Source organism: Oncorhynchus keta, chromosome 34, assembly GCF_023373465.1.
Source record: "Oncorhynchus keta strain PuntledgeMale-10-30-2019 chromosome 34, Oket_V2, whole genome shotgun sequence".
NCBI lineage: Eukaryota > Metazoa > Chordata > Actinopteri > Salmoniformes > Salmonidae > Oncorhynchus > Oncorhynchus keta.
Window position 1 is genome coordinate 45,278,973 of NC_068454.1, and position 18,139 is coordinate 45,297,111.

At 44.3% G+C, this 18,139-nt stretch overlaps 1 protein-coding gene across 1 annotated transcript in view; it reads right to left on the minus strand.

Annotated features, from left to right (window-relative positions):
• Positions 1–18,139, minus strand: part of LOC118367199 (striated muscle preferentially expressed protein kinase) — a 125,051-nt gene that overhangs the window by 15,101 nt on the left and 91,811 nt on the right. The window contains exons 22-31 of the mRNA XM_035750351.2: positions 17,296–17,496; positions 17,015–17,072; positions 16,640–16,717; positions 10,008–10,180; positions 9,894–9,920; positions 9,433–9,585; positions 9,152–9,194; positions 8,949–9,017; positions 6,075–8,835; positions 5,533–5,685 (exon numbers count right to left, since the gene is read on the minus strand). Of these exons, the coding sequence (XP_035606244.1) occupies positions 5,533–5,685; positions 6,075–8,835; positions 8,949–9,017; positions 9,152–9,194; positions 9,433–9,585; positions 9,894–9,920; positions 10,008–10,180; positions 16,640–16,717; positions 17,015–17,072; positions 17,296–17,496 (3,716 nt within the window). The remainder of the gene's footprint in view (positions 1–5,532; positions 5,686–6,074; positions 8,836–8,948; positions 9,018–9,151; positions 9,195–9,432; positions 9,586–9,893; positions 9,921–10,007; positions 10,181–16,639; positions 16,718–17,014; positions 17,073–17,295; positions 17,497–18,139) is intronic.

The window sequence follows — 18,139 nt, forward strand, 5'->3', positions numbered from 1 at the left end:
AGCCGCCCCTCAGTCAGGAGCTGCCAGAGCCGCCCCTCAGTCAGGAGCTGCCAGAGCCGCCCCTCAGTCAGGAGCTGCCAGACCCGTCTTTCGCTGCCGGAGTCTCCCATCTATTCGGGACCCGCTGCAAGGGTCCCCAGTCCAAGGTCGGCGGCGAAGGTCGCCGCTCTAAAGGCGCCACTGAAGCAGGCAAAGACTATGATGGAGTAGGGTCCACGTCATGCGCCAGAGCCGCCACCGCGGACAGACGCCCACCCAGACCCTCCCCTATAGGTTTAGGTTTTGCGGCCAGAGTCTGCACCTTTGGGGGGGGGGACTGTCACGTTCTGACCTTAGTTACTTTATTATGTCTTTGTGTTAGTTTGGTCAGTTGTGAGTTGGGGTGGGTAGTCAATTTTCTTTTTTTCTATGTTGTATTTCTGTGTTTGGCCTGGTATGGTTCTCAATCAGAGGCAGCTGTCAATCGTTGATTGAGAATCATACTTAGGTAGCCTGTTTTCCCCAATTTAGTTTGTATTTCAGTGTTCCGTTAAATAAATCATGAACACGTACGACGCTGCGCATTGGTACGATCCTTCCTACTCCTCCTCAAAAGAGGAGGACGAAAATAGTTACGGGAATACACAAGCGTACAATCAATAACACAATACAAAAAACAGAAAGTCTATATACAGTGTGTGCAAATGGCGTGAGGAGGTAGGCAATAAATAGGCCATAGTAGCGAAGTAATTACAATTTAGCAGATTAACACTGGAGTGATAAATGAGCAGATGATTATGTGCAAGTAGAGATACTGGTCTGCGAAAGAGCAGAAAAGTAAATAAAAACAATATGGGGATGAGGTAGGTAGAGCTATTTACAGATGGACTATGTACAGCTGCAGCGATCGGTTAGCTGCTAAGATAGCTGATGTTTAAAGTTCGTAAGGGAAATATAAGTCTCCAGCTTCAGCAATTTTGCAATTTGTTCCAGTCACTGGCAGCAGAGAACTGGAAGGAAAGGCGACCAAAGTAGATGTTGTCTTTGGGGATGACCAGTGAGACATACCTGCTGGAGCTCGTGCTACGGGTGGGTGTTGTTATCGTGACCAGTGAAATTAGATAAGGCAGAGTTTTACCTAGCATAGACTTATAGATGACCTTGAGCCAGTGGGTCTGTCGACGAATATGTAGCGAGGGCCAGCCGACTAGAGCATACAGGTCGCAGTGGTGGGTGGTATAAGGGGCTATTGTAACAATACAGATGGCACTGTGATAGACTGCATCCAGTTTGCTGAGTAAAGTATTGGAAGCTATTTTGTAGATGACTTCGCCGAAGTCAAGGATCGGTAGGATAGTCAGTTTTACTAGGGTAAGTTTGGCGGCGTGAGTGAAAGAGGCTTTGTTGCGAAATAGAATGCTGATTCTAGATTTTATTTTGGATTGGAGATGTTAAATATGATTCTGGAAGGAGAGTTTACAGTCTAGTCAGACACCTAGGTATTTGTAGTTGTCCACATATTCTAGATCAGAACCGTCCAGGGTAGTGATGCCAGTCAGGCGGGCGGGCAGTTGCGGGCAGCGAACGGTTGAAAAGCATGTATTTAGTTTTACTAGCATTTAAAAGCAGTTGGAGGCCTCTGGGTGTGTCTTGTATGGCATTGAAGCTCGTTTGGAGGTTTGTTAACACAGTGTCCAAAGACGGGCCAGATGTATACAGAATGGTATCATCTGCGTAGAGGTGGATCAAGGAATCACCAGCAGCAAGAGCGACATCATTGACATTTACAGAGAACCGAGTCGGCCCGAGAATTGAACCCTGTGGTACCCCCATAGAGACAGCCAGAGAGCCCCGGACAACAGGTCCTCCGGTTTGTCACACTGAACTCTGTCTGTGAAGTAGTTGGTGAACCAGGCGAGGCAGTCAATTGAGAATCCAAGGCTATAAGGCGATAAGAATGTGATGATTGACAGTCGAAAGCCTTGGTCAGGTCGATGGCGGTTATGATATCGTTTAGGACCTTGACCGTGGCTGAGGTGCACCCGTGACCAGCTCGGAATGCACAGCAGAGAAGGTACGGTGGGGTTCGAAATGGTCAGTGATCTGTTTATTAACTTGGCTTTCAAAGACTTTAGAGGCAGGGCAGGATGTATATACGTTCATAACAGTTTGATTCTAGAGTGTCACCCCCTTTGAAGACAGCTTTCCAATCTTTAAGGATCTCGGACGATACGAAAAAGAGGTTGAACAGACGGATAATAGAGCAATGGCAGGGATAATTTTTGAAAGAGAGGGTCCAGATTGTCTCGCCCAGCTGATTTGTACGGGTCCAGGTTTTGCAGCTCTTTCAGAACATCTGCTATCTGGATTTGGGTGAAGGAGAAGCTGGGGAGGCTTGGGCCAGTTGCTGCGGGGGGTGCAGAGCTGTTGGCCGGGGTTGGGGTAGCCAGGTGGAAAGCATGGCCAGCCGTAGAGAAATGCTTATTGAAATTCTCTATTATCGTAGATTTATCAGTGGTGACAGTGTTTCCTAGCTTCAGTGCAGTGGGCAGCTGGGAGGAGGTGCTCTTGTTTTCCATGGACATTACAGTGTCCCAAAACTTTTTGGAGTTAGAGCTACAGGATATAATTTTCTGTTTGAAAAAGTTAGCCTTTGCTTTCCTGACTGAGTGTGTGTATTGGTTCCTGACTTCCCTGAACAGTTGCATATTGCGGGGACTATTCGATGCTATTGCAGTCTGCCACAGGATGTGTTTTGTGCTGGTCAAGGGTAGTCAGGTCTGGAGTGAACTCAGGGCTATATCTGTTCTACATTTTTTGAAAGGGGCATGCTTATTTAAGATGGTGAGGAAATTACTTTTAAAGAACGACCAAGTGAGGTGAATATCCTTCCAGGATACCCGGGTCAGGTCGATTAAAAAGGCCTGCTCGCAGAAGTATTTTAGGGAGCGTTTGACAGTGATGAGGGGTGGTCGTTTGACCGCGGGCCCATAGTAGATTCAGGCAATGAGGCAGTGATCGCTGAGATCCTGGTTGAAAACAGCAGAGGTGTATTTGGAGGGCAAGTTGGTCAGGATAATATTTATGAGGGTGCCACTGTTTACAGATTTAGGGTTGTCCCTGGTGGGTTCCTTGATGATTTGTGTGAGATTGAGGGCATCTAGCTTAGATTGTAGGATAGCCGGGGTGTTAAGCATATCCCAGTTTAGGTCACCTAACACAACAAAATCTGAAGATAGATGGGGGGCAATCAATTCACCTTTGGTGTCCAGGGCACAGCTGGGAGCTGAGGGGGGTCTATAACAGGCGGCAACAGCGAGAGACTTATTTCTGGAGAGATGTATTTTTAAAATTAGAAGCTCGAACTGCTTGGGCATAGACTTGGAAAGTATGACAGAACTTTGCAAGCTTTCTCAGCAGTAGATTGCAACTCCTCCCCGTTTAGCAGTTCTATCTTGATGGAAAATGTTGTAGTTGGGTATGGAAATCTCCGAATTTTTGGTGGCCTTCCTAAGCCAGACAAGGCAAGGACATCAGGGTTTGCAGGGTTGGTTTTACTCACTGCTAAAGCAATGAGTAAAACAAACTTAGGGAGGAGGCTTCTGATGTTAACATGCATGAAACCAAGGCTTTTTCGATTACAGAAGTCAACAAATGAAAGTGCCTCGAGACACGCAGGGCCTGTGTTAACCTCCACATCACCCGAGTAACAGAGGAGGAGTAGGATGAGGGTACGGCTAAAGGCTATCAAAACTGGTCGCCTAGTGCGATGGGGACAGAGAATAAAAGGAGCAGATTTCTGGGCATGGTAGAATAGATTCAGGGCATAATGTGCAGACAGGGGTATGGTGGGGTGCGGGTACAGTGATGATAAGAGAGGTTGCATCTCTGGACGTACTGGTTATACTGGGTGAGGTCGTCGTATATGTGGGGGGTGAGGTCGTCGCATGTGTGGGGAGTGGGACAAAGGATTAATCTTAGGCATGTAGAGTGGGACTAGAGGCTCCACTGTAAACTAAAACAATGATAACTATCCTAAACAACAGTATACAAGGCATATTGACATTTGAGAGAGATATAAAGCAATGCACAAAGCAATCACAGGTGTTGATTGGGAGAGCTAGCGAAGACAACAATGGGTAAGAAAACAACAGCTAATCAGCTAAAAGAACAACAACAGGTAAAATGGCGATGAATGGGCAGATTGGGTTGGTTAACTACACACAGGGCCTGAGTTCGGGGATAGGGCCGATAGACAAACTAAAAACAATTATCCAAATGGAGTACCGTGATAAATAAACAGTCCAGCAGTGGACAGCAATAGATGGAACAGGGAAGCCGCAGGGTAGTCGTTACTACGCTACAGACACAGCGTTTAAAGTTAGCAGGCCGGGTAAGGAGAAGCGTCCGCTCCTATGTCCGGCAATGGCCGGTTGAGGGAACAGAGGATGGAATTACGTTTGCGGACCAGTCGTGGTGGTACGGCGCGGTGTCGACAAAGGGTCCGGGCCAGATGGCGAAAGAGCTGTTTTAGTAATTTTATTTGCTAACCGGGAGAAGCGCCTGGCTCACGGCTAACTGGTGCAAGCTTCGGGGCAGGGGCGTTAGCCACTCGGTAGCAGCTAGCTAACAGCGATGATCTGCTGCAAAGGTCCAGAGCTTACGGCAAGTATCCGGTGGAGTAGTGGATTCTTGGTGTGTCCGGGAGGCTTCGGCTGGGTAACCAGGTGATCACAGAGTAGGCCAGGATGTGGGCCTGGCTCAGGGCTAGCTTCAGGCTGGGTCACTCGGTGGCAGCTAGCCAGCTGTGATGATCAGGAGTAATGGTCCAAGGTTTACGGCAGTAACCCGCATTGTAGTGGAGAAAAACTGTCCGAGGCTGGTAGGTATTATTATCCAGCCTAAAAAAAAAACAGTTGGTGCCTGTGCAGAAGTAGCAGTGGCTAACAATTACTAAATAGCTAGTAGCTAAGGTCTAAAAAAAGAGCGGATCCGTGTCACATTGAGTGAGGCGGGTTACCAAAAGGTATATTTAATTTAAAAATAGAAAAGAGATTGTTTGGTGGAACTTTGATTGAATATTCTCATAACCCTCCGGTAATTTGATACATGATGATGGATTGCGGTTTCTTCCTGTCCAGTGAGTGCTTTTAGGGTAAGGAAACAAATATGAAATGTTGTAATTTTGCCGACCTGGGATCAAATACATGTTTGTTTGAGTATCTGGTATTTTAAATACTTTTCAAATACAAAGCCCAAAACCTTTGAATGGTTATTTTTTTTTAACCAAATAGTCTAGCAAATTGTATTTGAAAGTATTTTCAAATATTTATTTCAAATACAATATATTTTAAAATACATGGGTTAAATGAATGGAAGTGTATTTGAGTATTTTCAAACAGTTTCCAAGTGTATTTATAGTACTTATATTAAACTCCTTTTCATTTCAAATAAAAGATATCTGAATACTTATTTTGAAATGTAATTGAGATTACCAGGTCTGGAAATTTGGATGAACAATCTCTTTAAGAAATGAGGGACTTTAAGTATTACCAGATGCCAGTCTGGAGTAGGAGCGAGAGCGTAGGGAGCCATTTTCTCTGGCAATAGCCGTTGGGATATCAGGCTGCGAGACCGTCTTGTCTCTCTTGCTGCCTCTGGTTAGGCCCCAACGGTCCCATCGGGACCTGCGTTCGCCCTCTGCCCCTACCAGAGGGAACAAACATAACAAAGTTAAATCAACAGAAATAGTAACAAAGAAAAAAGGGGATGGTAGCACACACAGGGAAGCGTGTTTACTAAGATTGACTTTTTTTTGTATCTCAGTGTGCAAGAACAAAGGTTTGGTTGGGGAAGGGGGTGGGAGGGTTTGCATAGTTGTTAAAATGTATGATTCTTATTACATTTTTAGTACCACTCCAGAATAGTGACATTGTCTCTGTACAGTGATAATACACGCGTTAATTGGTAACATTTGGTTTTGTCTAATTATGCTCAGTAATCATCTTCAAATTAAACATATTACCTTTTCAGGTGTAGGGGGAACATGTTCATTCTAAAGACATTTTATTTATATGTTGGTAGAAGTCTCGTACCCTTTGATGCTGTCTCCAACTTGACGCTGGACATGGACTCCAGGGAATCTGAGGAAGCTCCGATGCCCGACTGAGAGCCCAGCTGGTTCTGAGGGACACTGGGTCCAGCCATATTCTTTAGGCTACGTCCCTCGGAAGTCGACCTGCGCAGAATAGAGAACAGGGGTGTCTTCTTGCTCTCTGGTTTGTTGGCTTCCCTCTCCTCTGCTGCTACTTTCCTCTCCTCCGAGGCACTGCGGATCCTCATGGATATTCCGGACACCGTCGACTCGATCTTCCTGCGCATGGCCATGACTGGCGACTCGTTTGGCTTCTTTGGCTCCTTGACCTCCTGTTCCACCTCGGCTTCCATTCCCCCATCCATCCTCATCATCTCCACTTCCTTTCTCTCCTGGGAATGGGATCCTCTTCGACCGGGGAGAGCCCAGGAGAGCCGGCGCCTGGGAGCCACCGGTTCTTCCTCATTTGGCTTTTCTAACTTGCGCTCGGCTGACGGAGTCCTCTTGAGGCGCATGGAGAGCCTTCTCATAAAACCTTGATCCTTCTGGGCCTCGCGGAGATCCTGCACCGACTTGGACTTCTCCTCCAGTCTCCTGGGGACAAACTCAAGCGGTGCTCCAACAGGCCCAGGGCGGTATACATCTTCGCCTGACTCGGCAGAGTCCAAAGAGGCTACTTGTTTCTCCTCAGGCTTTGACCAGTTGAGAAGCTTCAGGCCTCGAATGACGGAAGAGTCACGCTTTTTGAAGCGTGCCTTGAATATTTCCTCTGAGGCAATGTCCTGGAGGTTTAGTCCCCCTGGCGAGAGCTCATGTTGGGGCGTGGGGCATGGGGAAACCTTGGGTGGACTCATTTCCTTTGGCTCGGGGGATGCTACCCTTGAAAAGACAGCAGGGTGTTCCCCTGGTGTAGATAGCAGAGTTACTGGCTTTGATGGGTCAGGGACAGTTGTAGATGTGGGTATTAATGTTGGTGCTGGAAATGGGGCTTGTGCAAGGACTGGAACAACTACAGGGGTGGAGTCTGCTAATGGGGGGCTAACTAGGGGCTGAAGCGAAGGGACCATGATGGTTTGCATTATGCTAGCGTACGCAGATGTCCTACCGTCTGGGAGTACAGTAAGGGCAGGTGGAGAGGGAGCCACGTACGTAGGTGGAAAGGGAGTCACAACATTATCAGGTGCCCTTGAAAATGCTGGTGCTGGCGTGACCCTTATGGAGCTTGTAGTAATGACCATCTCAGAAGATTTTACTGGTGCCTTCACTTCTTCTTCTTTCACTTCTTTCTGTACTTCCTTGTGTATTTCTTCAACTTCTCTAGCTTTCGGATCATCTACAGGAACAGTCTCTTTTTCCTCAATCTCTTCTTTCTCTTCTTCCATTGGTTCCTCTAATGTAAGAACCCTCACATGAGGGCTAGGCTCCCTCCAAGTAGGGATAGGCTCCCTCAGATCCACGTACTCTGGTTCAATCATTGCTTCTTCTGACATGCTCATGTTCTTCTTTGAGAAACCACCTGTGTTCGATCTCTGGTCTGCATTACTGTCTGTGGACACGCCATCCATTCTTTTGCCAATGGATTCCACAGTCTTAATCTCTTTGTCCTCCATCTTGGTTGTTGTCTCCTGTTCCCCAGGCTCTGGACTTGGTATGGGAAGTTTAGGGGAAGGTTCCCTGGGAGTCACAGGGCGTGAGTCATTCTTGAATGGCTCAGTGAGAGCAGACATGGATATGGCCTCCTTGAGTCTTCGCTCCTCTATCTGCGGGATCTCCAGTGGCTCCCCGGACCGTCTGTGCAGAGGAATGGGCTCTGCATCTCCTTGACTGAAGGAGGCGCTCTTGCGAAGCAATTTGGGTTTGGGCTCGTCTTCTCCAGGCTGGTCGCTGGAAGCTGCCCTGGTTAATGGGGGAACCCCTAAGCGGGGGGCGTGTGAGTAGCGTTCCAGTGACAACCGCTGCTTTCCATCGTCCATGCCCAGGGTCTCCAGTAGGGGTCCTCGCAGGCCGCTCATCTTTTTGTCTACGGAGCCGCCTCGAAGTAGCCTCTGCCGCATCAGCTCCAGTTTGAGAGCATAGTCCTCCTGACTCAGAGGCCCTGGGCTTGTGCTCCTCCTAGGCAGCTCCATGGATACTGTCTTTTTGAGGACTCGCCGGCCCCTTTCCGGAGTTTCCTCTTCTCCGCCCTCTTCTGGTACGAGGTGGAGTAGCAGCGCACTGTCGGCAGAGCCCCCTCTACGCAGCGGCCCCCTTCTGGTTCCTCCCTCTGGCTTATCTGACTCTAAGCTCAAGCCTCTGCACAAGGGCCTTCTTGCCTTCTCAGATACTTGCACCAACTCTGCGGGAGCCTCCTCGTCCGAAGACCCCTTGTCATTTTCTAGCGTTGACCTTTTCCTGGTGTGGCTTATACCTGCGGAATCTCCAGCCTCTTTCTCTCTCCCAGTGGTTTCACTCACCATCTTCTGTTGGCCATGAGCGACTGCTGATCCTGGTCTGTCAATGGGGCCGTTTGGCCTGCCTGTGCCTTCCTGATCGTCCGGGATCTCATTCAGAGACATTCTTGATCCGGAGAACTCCATGGTGAGTGGCATTGGAATGAAGGGCAGCTCGTCAATATCTTCGTCAGAGTCAGAGGAAGATGATGGTGGGGGTGAGCCCTCCTTGAGGTGTCGGGGAACAGCGATGGAGATGTGGCTGGATGAGTCGTTCAGCAACTCAGGGATGGACCTCATTACCATTTTGGATTTGTAGCTGATAAGGGACCGCTGAAAAGATGGACATAAACAAATATTAGACTGAATATGATAAAAATAAAAATCATGGCTAGAATTGTACAATAATAATAATAATAAAAAAGTCGCTTTGACAGATCCCTTACCTGCCACTTTCGGCGAGACACAAACTTCTTGAGGGCCTCTGTGCTTATGGCCTTCCCCTTGGTAAGGGTCTTTATGAAAAAATGAAAACAGAATAGATTAGCATGTATTACTCCGTAATTTAGAAATTGCTCAATATCTTAGAAGAGAGCCCTAAAAGTTCTGCGTCACACATGAGTCCATAGTCAAAGTTCACATGCCTCACCTTGAACCATGGATGACGGAGACACTCCTGTGTATCAGGCCTACTAAAGGGATGACATGATACCATTTTACATTAGATTTCTAGTTTGTCTTAAGAAGCCCACAAATGTATAAGAACAGAGGAAACATCCTAAGGACAAATCCTATCTTGACATCCGAAACTAAAATTGTCTGGAACATTGACAATTAAATCAAATGCATGTAGCTGACATGACATTCTGAGTAGCACATGGACATCTCAAGTTTTGGCTGAACATGTTAAAATCTATAGGTTTCACTTACAGTCTGTCTGCCACCAGCAGTTTGATGATGAATCCCTTGGCTTCACGGCACAGTTCAGCGAACATACTCTCCTCAAAAGCAACATTGTAGTTCCTGATGTTGAGCACGGAGCTGCGGTCATTTTCTCCAGCAAACGGAGATACTCCAGTCAAGCTGAAATGCAGAAACACCTGTTAACTTCTCTTCCTCTCACTAATTGTTCACTGATTCTAGAGCCATGTTCCAATTTTATTACAGGTCCATGAGGGGGCAAATATGGCCTTTTTGATAGGGTCGCTAATAGTAATTAAAATAGGAATGAACAAGTACTTATGTGGTGTTTATTTACCCATTTGGCTTGTAGTGTGCATGTGCATAATAATTCCATGCTTAAATTGTGATTAATCATCTTATGAATCAATGATTGGTTTTGTAATCACTGCATAGACACCATATTTAAGACAGATTTAATGTGTATCTACCACAGATATGTGATGACTCCAATCGGCCTGGGAAGAGAAAGAAGAGAATTAGAGAGGATCCATTTGTGATGGGAATCAAGTTTTAAACACTTTCATGTCTTCCAGCATTTTTACCAGATGTCAGTTGCCTTGGATACAGGAGTTTGGTTGACAATTTCTGGAGCGACAAATTCTGGTGTGCCGTATTTGCAGTATTGAGCCTCGTCGGGTGTGAGCTCTATGGCGTTGCCGAAATCACAGATGCGGATCTGATCACCATGGTGGTCTGCCATGAGTATGTTATCAGGCTAGGGAGGAAACCCAAAGATAAGGTCAGAGTTCAGAATAAAGACCAGTGGTCATAGTCAAAATCTTGTTTTTGACTAAATGTATGCATTCAGGGGGACATATTTCTTGTCTAAATGATAATATAATAATATATGATAATATATGCCATTTAGCTGACGCTTTTATCCAAAGCGACTTACAGTCATGTGTGCATACATTCTACGTATGGGTGGTCCCGGGAATCGAACCCACTACCCTGGGGTTACAAGCGCCATGCTCTACCAACTGAGCCACAGTTGCACACTTGCAATAAACAAACAGAAACAGTACTACCCAGAATACATTTTGTGAGATATCTTTAAGGCCAGGCCCAACACCCTAATATGGATATTTTGTTATATCGCAATCAACTTAAAAAATAAAAATGAAAATGTTAAAATACGCACATTTTGTGATATCTCATAAAAATGTGGAATACCACACAAATACATTTTTCTGGCCACTGGATGAAGTCAGCCTAAATAGTTTTTATTTTATTTCTTTAAGACACTCCAGGATAAATATTTTTTTATATTTCCACAGTATCTGTAAAATACTAAAGACATTTTTGGTGCATTTTTCCAAATAAAATATTATCTAAAATAAAAAATGTACACCATATCAACAACTTCCTCTGCGCAAGTCTGTTGAATACATCTAAGGACACATCATTTGGTGAATGTGGATGCTTCTGAAGCAGAGAAAAAGTTGGCTTGCAGGAAGTATGGGACTTTGGTAAATGTCAGTTAAAGACAAATACACTGAATTAAGACTAGCAAACGCCAGAAGCCTATTTAGACCCATTTACCATATCTTCAAAGACTGTCTCTTCCAAGCTTCTCCCAAGTGGGTGTGACACCTACTCTGTTGTCTGCTGCACTGCTGCTTGGACTCCACCTGGCTATCTGTTCACCATCTGCCCTGGCCTGCCTCCTGCTGTCCCCCCTCTCTCCCGAGCCTTCGCTCGCCTCCAGCACACACGCACTGTTGGGGCGAGTAACTCTGAACTTACAATGACTGGCCCCAAGTCGTTACATTTTTTTTTTCTTGTGCATTTTTTCTGTTTGCCTCATGACTCCTGCATGCTTTGTTGACTACGAACGTTCTTTACCCAACCGTGGGACACACTATTTGTTCCCACACTCGGGACTCTCTATTGGTTACATGGACTGTTGGCCTCCCATCCTATTCTAACCACCCCTCGCCGGCTTTGTATTCAAGTTACCTGATGAAATTGCTGTACAATATGATCTTGTTGCTATCTGATGCACATTCAGATGTCATAAATCAGCACTGCAGAGCTCTCCCTGTCCTATGACGTGCCTTGATTGTATTACTGTTGATGATATCTGGAAACGTGTATGTACAGTACACCCTAGACCATCTACTATTGCTAGCCCCAATTCTGACTTGTGCTCTGATATCTACTTCACTGATTTCTGCTCTCGTAAAAGCCTGGGTTTTCTGCACGTTAATACTAGAAGCTTATTACCGAATATGGATCAATTGAAAGTGTGGGTTCACAGCTCCAATCCAGATGTGTTGGTCATTACTGAGACGTGGTTAGGGAAGAGTGTTTTAAATACTGATTTTAACCTTTCTGGTTAACTTTTTTCGGCAAGACAGATCTTCCAAAGGTGGTGGAGTGGCAATCTTTCCCAAGGATCATCTTCAGTGCTTGGTTGTCTCCACCAAGTCTGTCCCAAAACAATTTGAATTGCTGGTTTTAAAATGTACATTTTCAAATAGCTCTGTTGCTGGGTTTTATCGTCCTCCATCAGCACCGGCCTGTACCCTATCAGCCTTAAGCTCTCTCCTGTCCCCTAACATTAAGTTTGAATTTGTCCTGCTAGGTGACCTACACTGGGACATGCTTAAACCACCTGACCAAGTCCTAAAGCAACTGGACTCTCTAAATCTTTCTCAGATTATTACCAATCTGACAAGGCATGACTCAAAAGACCCAGAAAAGGCTACTCTCCTTGATGTTATCCTCACAAATAATCCTTATAGGTATCAGTCTAGTGTTTTCTGTAATGACCTTAGTGATCACCGTTTTACAGCCTGTGTTCGTAATGGCTGCTCAGTGAAACGACCTGTCCTGATTTGTTATAGACGCTTGCTAAAAAACTTTAATAAGCAAGCCTTCCTTCATGAACTGGCATCTGTAAAATGTTATAGAATCAACTTGATCCCCTCTGTCGAAGACGCTTGGACCTTCTTTTTTTACATTTTCAGTGGTATTGTTAACAAACACTCTGCCATAAAATATAGATTTTTAAAACATGATTCAGCCCCTGGTTTGACCGTGATCTTGCAGAGTTACTCCACCTCAAGAATTGCATTTGGCTCGGCACATGCATATTCTCGTTCAGGCAAATGGCTCTAGTTCAGGCAAATGAGAAATAAGTGCACTCATGCTATCCGGAATGCCAAAGTTAGTAACTTTAAGGAGCAGTTCTCTCTCTGTGGGTCTAACCCCAAGAAGTTATAGAAAACGGTTAAAGACCTGGAGAATAAACCCTCCTCCTCAAAGCTGCCGATGTCCCTTAATGATGATGATAGTATGGTTGTTACTGACAAGAAGAACATGGCTGAGCTCTTTAATCACCACGTCATTAAGTCAGGATTCCTATTTGACTCAGCCATGCCTCCTCTTCTGTCCAACATTTCCTCATCTCCCACCCCTTCTAATGCGACTATCCCAGATGCTTCCCCATCTTTTCCCCCTGCCCGGCTACAAAGTTTCTCACTGCAGGCAGTCAATGAGTCCGAGGTGCAAAAGGAGCTCATGAAACTTGACCCCAAAAATACATTTGGGTTTTTCTAATCAACCTGGACCGGGTATCCTGGAAGGATATTGACCTCATCCCGTCAGCCGAGGATGCCTGTTTGCTCTTTAAACATGCTTTCCTCGCCATCTTAAATAAGCATGCCCCGTTCAAGAAATGTCGAAGTAAGAACAGATATAGCCTTTGGTTCACCCCAGACTTGACTGCCCTTGTCCAGCACAAAAACATCCTGTTGTCTTCTGCATTAGCATCGAATAGCCCCCTGTGATATGCAACTTTTCAGGGAAGTCAGGAACCAATAAACTCAATCAGTTAGAAAAGCTAAGGTAGCCTTTTTCAAACAGAAATCTGCATCCTGTATCACGAATTCCAAAAAGTATTGGGACACTGTAAAGTCCATGGAGAATTAGAGCACCTTCTCCCAGCTGCCCACTGCACTTAGGATAGGAAACATGTCACGACCGATAAATCTACTATAATCGATCATTTCAATAAGCATTTTTCTACGGCTGGCCATGCTTTTCACCTGGCTACCCCTACCACGGTCAACATCTCAGGGCCCCCTGCAGCAACTTGCCCAAGACCCCCTGGCTAGCAGATAGCAGATGTTCTGAAAGAGCTGCAAAACCTGGAGCCGTACAAATCAGCTGGGCTAGACAATCTGGACCCTCTCTTTCTAAAATTATCCGCCAATATTGTTGCAACCCCTATTACTAGCCTATTCAACCTCCCTTTCGTATCATCTGCGATCCCCAAAGATTGGAAAGCTGCCGCGGTCATCCCCATCTTCAAATGGGAGATACTCTAGACCCAAACTGTTATAGACCTATATCCATCCTGCCCTACCTTTCTAAAATCTTTGAAAGCCAAGTTAACAAACAGGTCACCGACCATTTCGAATCCCACCATACCTTCTCCGCTATGCAATCTGGTTTCCGAGCTGGTCATGGGTACACCTCACCCATGTCAAGGTCCTAAATGATATCATAACCGCCATCAATAAAATACAATACTGTGCAGCCGTCTTCATCGACCTGGCCAAGGCTTTCGACTCTGTCAATCACTACATTCTTATCGGCAGACTCAATAGCCTTGGCTTCTCAAATGACTGCTTCGCCTGGTTCACCAACTACTTCTCAGATACAGTTCAGTGTGTCAAATCGGAGGGCCTGTTGTCTGGCCCTCTGGCTGTCTCTAAAGGGGTGCCACAGGGTTCAATTCTCAGGCCAACTCTTTTCTCTGTATACATCAATGATGTCGCTCTTGCTGCTGGTGATTCTCTGATCCACCTCCTACGCAGACGACACCATTCTGTATACATCTGGCCCTTCTTTGGACACTGTGTAAACAAACCTCCAAACGAGTTTCAATGCCATACAACACTCCTTCCGAGGCCTCCAACTGCTTTTAAATGCAAGTAAAAATAAATGCATGCTCTTCAACCGATTGCTGCACGCACCTGCCCGCGCGACGAGCATCACTACTCTGGACGGTTCTGACTTAGAATATGTAGACAACTACAAATACCTAGGTGTCTGGTTAGACTGTAAACTCTACTTCCTCACATTATGCATCTCCAATCCAAAATCTATAATTGGCTTCCTATTTCGCAACAAAGCCTCCTTCACTCATGCTGCCAAACATACCCTCGTAAAACTGACTATCTTACCAATCCTTGACTTCGGCGATGTCATTTACAAAACAGCCTCCAATACTCTACTGAGCAAATTGGACGTAGTCGATCAAAGTGCCATCCGTTTTATCACCAATGCCCCATATACTACCCACCACTGCGACCTGTATGCTCTTGTTGGCTGGCCCTCGCTACATATTCACCGCCAAACCCACTTGCTCCAGGTCATCTATAAGACTTTGCTAGGTAAAGCCTCACCTTGTCACGCCCTGGTCGAAGTATTTTGTGTTTTCTTCATGTATTTGGTCAGGCCAGGGTGTGACATGGGTTTTTGTATGTGGTGTGTAGCTTAGTGGGGTTGTAGCTTAGTGGGGTGTTCTAGGAAAGTCTATGGCTGTCTGAAGTGGTTCTCAATCAGAGGCAGGTGTTTATCGTTGTCTCTGATTGGGAACCATATTTAGGCAGCCATATTCTTTGATTGTATTGTGGGTGATTGTCCTGAGTGTCTTGATGTCCTTGGTAGATGTTAGTTGACACATGTATAGGCTGTTTCGGTTTTCGTTTCGTTTATTGTTTTGTAGTGTTCATGTTTAGTCGTGTTTTACGTTTGTTTAAATAAACATGGATCGCAATCAACACGCTGCAGTTTGGTCCGACTCTCCTTCACCATTAGAAAACCGTAACACACCTTATCTCAGCTGAATGGTCACCATAGCAAAACCGTAGCACGTGCTCCAGCAGGTATATTTCACTGGTCACCCCCATAGCCAACACTTCCTTTGGGCGCCTTTCCTTCCAGTTCTCTGCTGCCAATGACTGGAATGAGTTGCAAAAATCACTGAAGCTAGAGTCTTATCTCCCGCTATAACTTTGAGCATCAGCTGTCAGAGCAGTTTACCGATCACTGTACCTGTACACAGCCAATCTGTAAATAGCACACCCAACTACCTCATCCCCATATTGTTCCTTATCCTCTATCTCTTTCACACCCCAGTATCTCTACTTGCACATCATCATCTGCACATCTATCACTTCAGTGTTAATGCTAAATTGTAATTATTTTGCCTCCATTGCTTATTTATTGCCTTACCTCCCTACTCTTCTACATTTGCAAACACTGTACATAGCTTTTTCTATTGTGTTATCAGCTGTATGTTTGTTTATGTGTAACTCTGTGTTGTTTTTGTCGCACTGTTTTTTTTACATTGGCCCAGTTGCAGTTGTAAATGAGAACTTGTTCTCAACTGGCCTACCTGGTTAAATCAAGGTTAACTAAAATGAAATGAAACTTCAAAGACTCAATCATGGACACTCTTACTAACAGTTGTGGCTGCTTTGCATGATGTATTGTTGTCTCTACCATCTTGACTTTTGTGCTGTTGTCTGCGCCCAGTAAAATTTTTACCATGTTTTGTGCTGCTACCATGTTGTTGTCATGTTGTGTTGCTACCATGCTGTGTTGTCATGTGTTGCTGCCTTGCTATGTTGTCGTCTTAGGCCTGTCTTTATGTAGTGTTGTTGTCTCTCATCGTGATGTGTGTTTTATCCTATAATTAATTGATTTGTTATTTTTTAAATCCCAGACCCTGTCCCCGCAGGCCGTCATTGTAAATAAAAATGTGTTCTTTAACTGACTTGCCTAGTGAAATAAAGGTTAAATAAAATAAACTACTAAATGCAGTCCCGTTTGTAACATTCTCTGTGAAATGGGAATCGGAATTATGTGGAATGCAATGTAGTGAGCTTTGAAATTACAGATGTATGTCCATTTTAAAGTGGTTAAAATTCATTCAAATGTTAATGACAGTAGTAAAATATATTTTTTTGGCATTTTCATGTTTACTTTAAAAAATATATATATATATATTTTTGGCATTTTTATGTTTACTTTTTGAAAATACTCATATTAAATGAACCAAAATACCAACAAATCTCAGAATTGATAGGTCGATGCAAAAATGTTATTTCAGCCTGAGGTGCCTGGCCTTAAAACTCTTAACTAAAAACACGTTTACCTTGATATCCAGATGGACGATATTTTGATGGTGAAGGTAGTCCACACCCTCCAACAGCTGTCTCATACAGGAGCGGATCTGCAGGTATACCAAGTATAGGGATATGTTACTGTCATTATGTTACGTTTTGTAAAGATGTTATGGGAGACACATTCTTATACAATAAGAGAAACAGGGTGGTTTGATCATATCAAGTGTTACCCAAGGTCCCACTTATCCCTGTAAAAGTGTGTGGATTTACTTGGTTGGTCTTCCTTTGATAATAATTCTAGGTGCCAAGTTGGTAAAGACGAGTTCAAGGATCTTACAATAGGGGTCCCTGTTACTCATGAACCCATAATTAAGTGTCCTCCAAGCACATAGTAACCAACTCACGTCTGACTCCATCACTGTAGATTTCTTTGTAAACCTCTCCAGAAGTTCCTCGTTGCATCTTTATGCATTGATCAAGGAGATTTATGACACTGGAAATATTTCATAATTATGACAGGAGATGAATGACGGAAACAAATATGCAAACACAGGATTGTGAGTGTGTCTGTGCATGTGTGTCTACAAAATATATAGACTGTTATACCTTCAATTTTCCCCACTCTTCAAGTCAAATGGAATACTGTGTAAAAGGCACCAGTAAGTATGAACTCTGAAAAGGATACATCTCTGTGACAATGATGACTGCATTCTTCTTCTCAAAGGCATCATGGAAATACAGGACTCTCTCGTGGTCCAACCCAGACAGCAGATTCATCTCTCTAAGTGCAGAGGCCTTCCTCTTGGCTCGGGCAGATATGAACTTGGCAGCATACTCTTTTTTCCCCACTTTCTGCGTCACTCGTTTTGCATAGGAGAAAGCTCCTCTAAAAAATATTGTTATTGATTAGGATGTAACATTTTACAGTCACTTTCATGTAAAAGCATTAACCAACCATTTCTAAACAGTGAATAAACACATATTTCATTATTTATAAGCATTACTTAATAATTAGAACATTTATAAGGAAATAGTTCTTACAATTAATTCAAAATTAGGAATTGATTTGTTGGTTTTACATGTACATGTAGTACCAGTCAAAAGAATGGACACACCTACTCATTCAAGTGTTTTTCTTTCTTTCTTTTTTTTACTATTTTCTACATTGTAGAATAGTAGTGAAGACATGAAAACTACTAAATAACACATATGGAGTCATGTAGTTAAACAAATCAAAATGTATTTTATATTTGATATTCTTCAAAATAGCCACCCCTTGCCTTGATGACAGATTTGCACAATCTTGGCATTCTCTCAACCAGCTTCATGAGGTAGTCATCTGGAATGCATTTCAAATAACATGTGTGCTTTGTTACAGGTGGAATTTCTTTCCTTCAGTTGTGTTGTGACAAGGTAGGGGTGGTAAAATCCATATTTTGTAAAAGTCCATATTATGGCAATAACAGATCAAATAAGCAAAGAGAAAGACAGTCCATCATTACTTTACATTCATTACATTAAGTTCAGTC